This window comes from Talpa europaea (assembly GCF_964194135.1).
Source record: "Talpa europaea genome assembly, chromosome: X".
NCBI classification, from domain to species: domain Eukaryota; kingdom Metazoa; phylum Chordata; class Mammalia; order Eulipotyphla; family Talpidae; genus Talpa; species Talpa europaea.
In genome coordinates, this window is record NC_140081.1 from 22800894 (window position 1) to 22804765 (window position 3872).

Sequence of the window (3872 nt, forward strand, 5' to 3'; positions counted from 1 at the left end):
GTGGTTGGTCCATTTTGCACTCCCACCAGCAGTGCAGGAGAGTTCCTTTTGCTCCACATCCTCACCAACATTTGTTGTTGCTAAGTTTTCTTAATATGTGCCATTCTAACTGGTGTAAGATGGTATCTCATTGTAGGTTTTTTTTTTTTGCTTTTTAAGACATCTATTTTCAGGGGCAAACCACAGTAATAGAAATACTCTAAAGAGCTGGTTCGTTCTAAAGTCTTTTCCAAGAACAAGGGCAGCCAACTTCCAGGAGGTACCAAGACATGTTCTGGCAAAAATATTTTCACTTTCCTAAAGTTAAATGCTGTCTTCAAGTCCAACAATATTACATATATACATATATTTTGATCCTTTTCTGTCAGCAAAAAAAGGGGAACAATTTTTTAAATTCCAAAACTGATTAATATTTGTGTTGAAGGAAGGTAGTTTCAGTTGTTTATAACTCAGACCACAGGTGTAATCAAAATATCAGCAACTGTCCCTAAAGTCACATCTGTCAAAGGTCCTTTTCTCCACTCACATGAATTCGTCTGAATCATTGCCATCCTGATTTGAAGACATATTCTCAACTTTCATTGATGACGAATAGCTCCTGAGCTCGTCCATCTCCCTCTTCTTCTTCATCTCCTTCTTTTCTCTTCTTTTCATTTCCTGAATCTGGGCTTTCTTCTCGTTCCGCTCTTCCCGGTCCCTGCACTCCTCCGCGGCTAGGTCCGGGAACCGCTCTGTCTTGGTCTTTTCTAACCGGTTCAGGATCTCATTCACTTTCTTCTCCACGGTCACCATTTTCACGTCCTTCTGCCTGTGAAAGCCTATCTGCCCCACATCCATGTCGGCTGTTTTCTTCAGGTTGGCCCACGACATATAGACCACAGTGATGTTGTTCATCTTGCAGCCTTAAATGCTATTGGCCTTCACAAGGTGGGCACAGTCCATCAGCACGTCCTTGGGAATGTCCTCTATCTTCTCTCCCTTATGCAATCGTAGGTATACATGAGCCGAGGAGAGTTTGTCCACATGAAACCAGATATCCTCCGGCCAGCCATGCTTTATTAGATCTTCATTTTCATATTTATCCTTTCCCATGTAAATAGTGTAAGCAGATGAATTAACGCTGCTGCTGGTGAAATAGAACACCATGATCCCCGCGGCGGCGAGCGGCGGCTGCTCCACACGCCCAGGCTCCGGACTCCACACCCACGGAGGCCGCCACGGGCCTGGGCCTCTCATTGTAGTTTTGATTTGCATTTCCCTGATGACAAGTGATGTTGAACATTTTTTCATATGCCTGTTGGCCATTTGCATTTCCTCTTCAGAGAAGTTTCTTTTTAGCTCTTCTGCCCATTTTTTGACTGGATTATTTTCTTTGTTGTTGTTGAGTCTCATCAGCTCTTTGCAGATTTTTGTGATCAGTCCTTTATCATTAGTGTTGGGTGCAAAAATTTTCTCCCAGTTGGTGGGGTTGGAGCAAAGAAAGTTTGTTCAGTAAATGGTATTGGGAAAACTGGGTTGCTACATGCAAAAGAATGAAGCTTGACTACTACCTCAAACCATGCACAAAAACCAACTCAAGACAGATTAAAGCACTAGACATAAAGCACTAGAAACCATAAAATATATAGAAGGAAATATAGGTAAAACACTACATGACATGCACCTCAAAAACATCTTTATAGACACATCACCAAAGCAGTGATAGTGAAGGCAAGGATAAACAGCTGGGACTACATCAAATTAAAGAGCTTTTGTACAGCAAAAGTTTTAATGTTTTTAAAAGGAAAGAAAAAGAGGCAATAAACCACAAGCAAAATCTCTCAGATCAAGAAAAAAAAAACAAACCCTAGAACTAGTTCCTCTCTAGAAAAAGCTAGAGGTAACTCATAAGACCCCAGATGTAGAAAATCTGATGTCACCCCAAAGACATTTAATAACATTAGGGGCCCTGTGGGAATTCAGAGTAGCCAAAGTTCTTCAGAGTGTTCTTCCCGATGGAAATAAACAGTGTGAGGTAAAACTAATTAATCTAACTTAATGGAAAAAATAAATTATTCTGTTTACATTTATTTGGCTTACATATTTTATATGTGAGGTTAGCATCATCTTTTTAAAAAAGATTTATTTATTTGTGCGTACAAGAGCTGGGATACAGGCCAGAGATGCGGGGGTGGAGGGTGAGAGGATTCACCAGACACAGAGTGGGGAATAGAACAGGCAGACTGACAAAACACACTGCTGAGGGGAGCAGTGGGCGAGTCAGCAGAGGTCTGCTGCACTATGTGGGTAGCTCCCTGGCAGGGGATCGAACTCATGCTGCAGAGGCTGCGGATTGCTTCATTGAGCTGTGCTTAACCCCTTGCTCCACCAGGGAGGCCCCAGCATCATCTTTTTGCAAGTATGTACTGCCCTTCCATTTAGGGTTGATAACAGAAAATGTATTCAAGCTGGGATTGTGTTTATTATTAGTTCACGATTGATTGAGAAGTGACTGAAGCTCAAGAACTTACATTGAATTATTGAATAATATGTAGAGGAGCATTATTGAGAGAAGGAAGAGAAGACTGAAAAGAATAGAAGCACAAAGGAGGGAAAGAGGGAAGACAGGTGGAGGGAGGTTTTTTCCTTATGTTTTGAATAGATTTTGTTTTTCAAAAGAAATGAGCCATGTATGCTACCAGTTCCCAAATTCAATGTGAAATCTCCATTACCAAAGTTCTTAAATTGCTTTTAAAGTTAAATTGCTGTTTAATTTCTTACAGTTTAGGCATTCTAGGTGTACCTTTTTAGATCATTGACCTGATTAGTTTTTCGGTTTACTTTTGGAAATTAGTTCTTCAGCTCCTAATTAAGCCAACCTTGGTAGTCTGAAGAGTAACCTCCAAAGATAGCCATTTCCTAATCCCTGGTAGCTGTGAATATATTACTTAACATGGTGAAAATGTCTTTGCAGATGTGATTAGGCTCATGATCTTCAGATGGGGGCCCTGTTTATACTGCATTATTTAAGTGGGCCTTAAATGTAATCACATGGGTTCTTGTAAGAGGGAGGAAGAAGACTTGGCAACAGAAGAGGAAATGTGACTTCCATTTGGCAAGAGGCTGGAGACATGTGAGGAAGTCCATTAACCAAAGAATACCTTTAGGAGGTGACTCCCAAAGGTTGGAAAAGGCAAGGACGTAAATTCTGTCCTGAAGCCTCCGGGAAGAAACCAACACTACTTTCAGTTTTAATTTGGACATTTTTAGATTTTTGGCAATGGTGACCTCCAACACTGCAAGAGAACAAATACATGTTGTTTGAAGTCACAAATGTGTGGTAATTTGTTACAGCAATATAGGAAACTAATACAGCAAATCAATTTGAATAGGTCTGAAAGCTGAAGAAAAGGACTGTATGTGTAAAATGGCCATATTGACATTCATATATACATATATTTAAAGGCTGTGTGCATATGTTGTATTTATACAAGCTAATATCCATATTTAAGAACTCTTAACATATATATGAAATCAAATATCTGACATGTTGACTTAATGAAAACAACACATTCCTCAGGAATCATATGAAGATACTGTTATGATATGTGGTATCCCTATGCCACTTGTGATTACAGTAAGACACAGAGTAAATTTAAATATGGCAGACACTCTTGACTTATCTCTTCCTGCAGGAGTTATGGATTAATTGGTAATGTCCATTTCAACAATAACAATACTAAGTGGTGTTCACAGCACACTGAGTACTCTTGGGCAGTCATAATCATGACTACTTCTAATCCGACCAGTTACTGTCTGCTCTGAGAACAGTTGTGTTTGTTTCCAAACTAATTTATTTCAAGTATATGTTTGTGAATTGATCAGATAGTGTA

The 3872-nt window shown here is 39.7% G+C and overlaps 1 protein-coding gene across 1 annotated transcript; it reads right to left on the reverse strand.

The window, feature by feature from the left end:
* Nucleotides 1–522: 522 nt before the first annotated feature.
* On the reverse strand, nucleotides 523–1146 carry LOC311187253 (coiled-coil domain-containing protein 25-like; the record flags this gene model as incomplete). The annotated part of the gene is given in 2 exon segments (XM_084258561.1): nucleotides 523–903; nucleotides 907–1146. Coding segments are annotated over 2 exon segments (621 nt in total).
* Between the last annotated feature and the right edge of the window lie 2726 nt (nucleotides 1147–3872).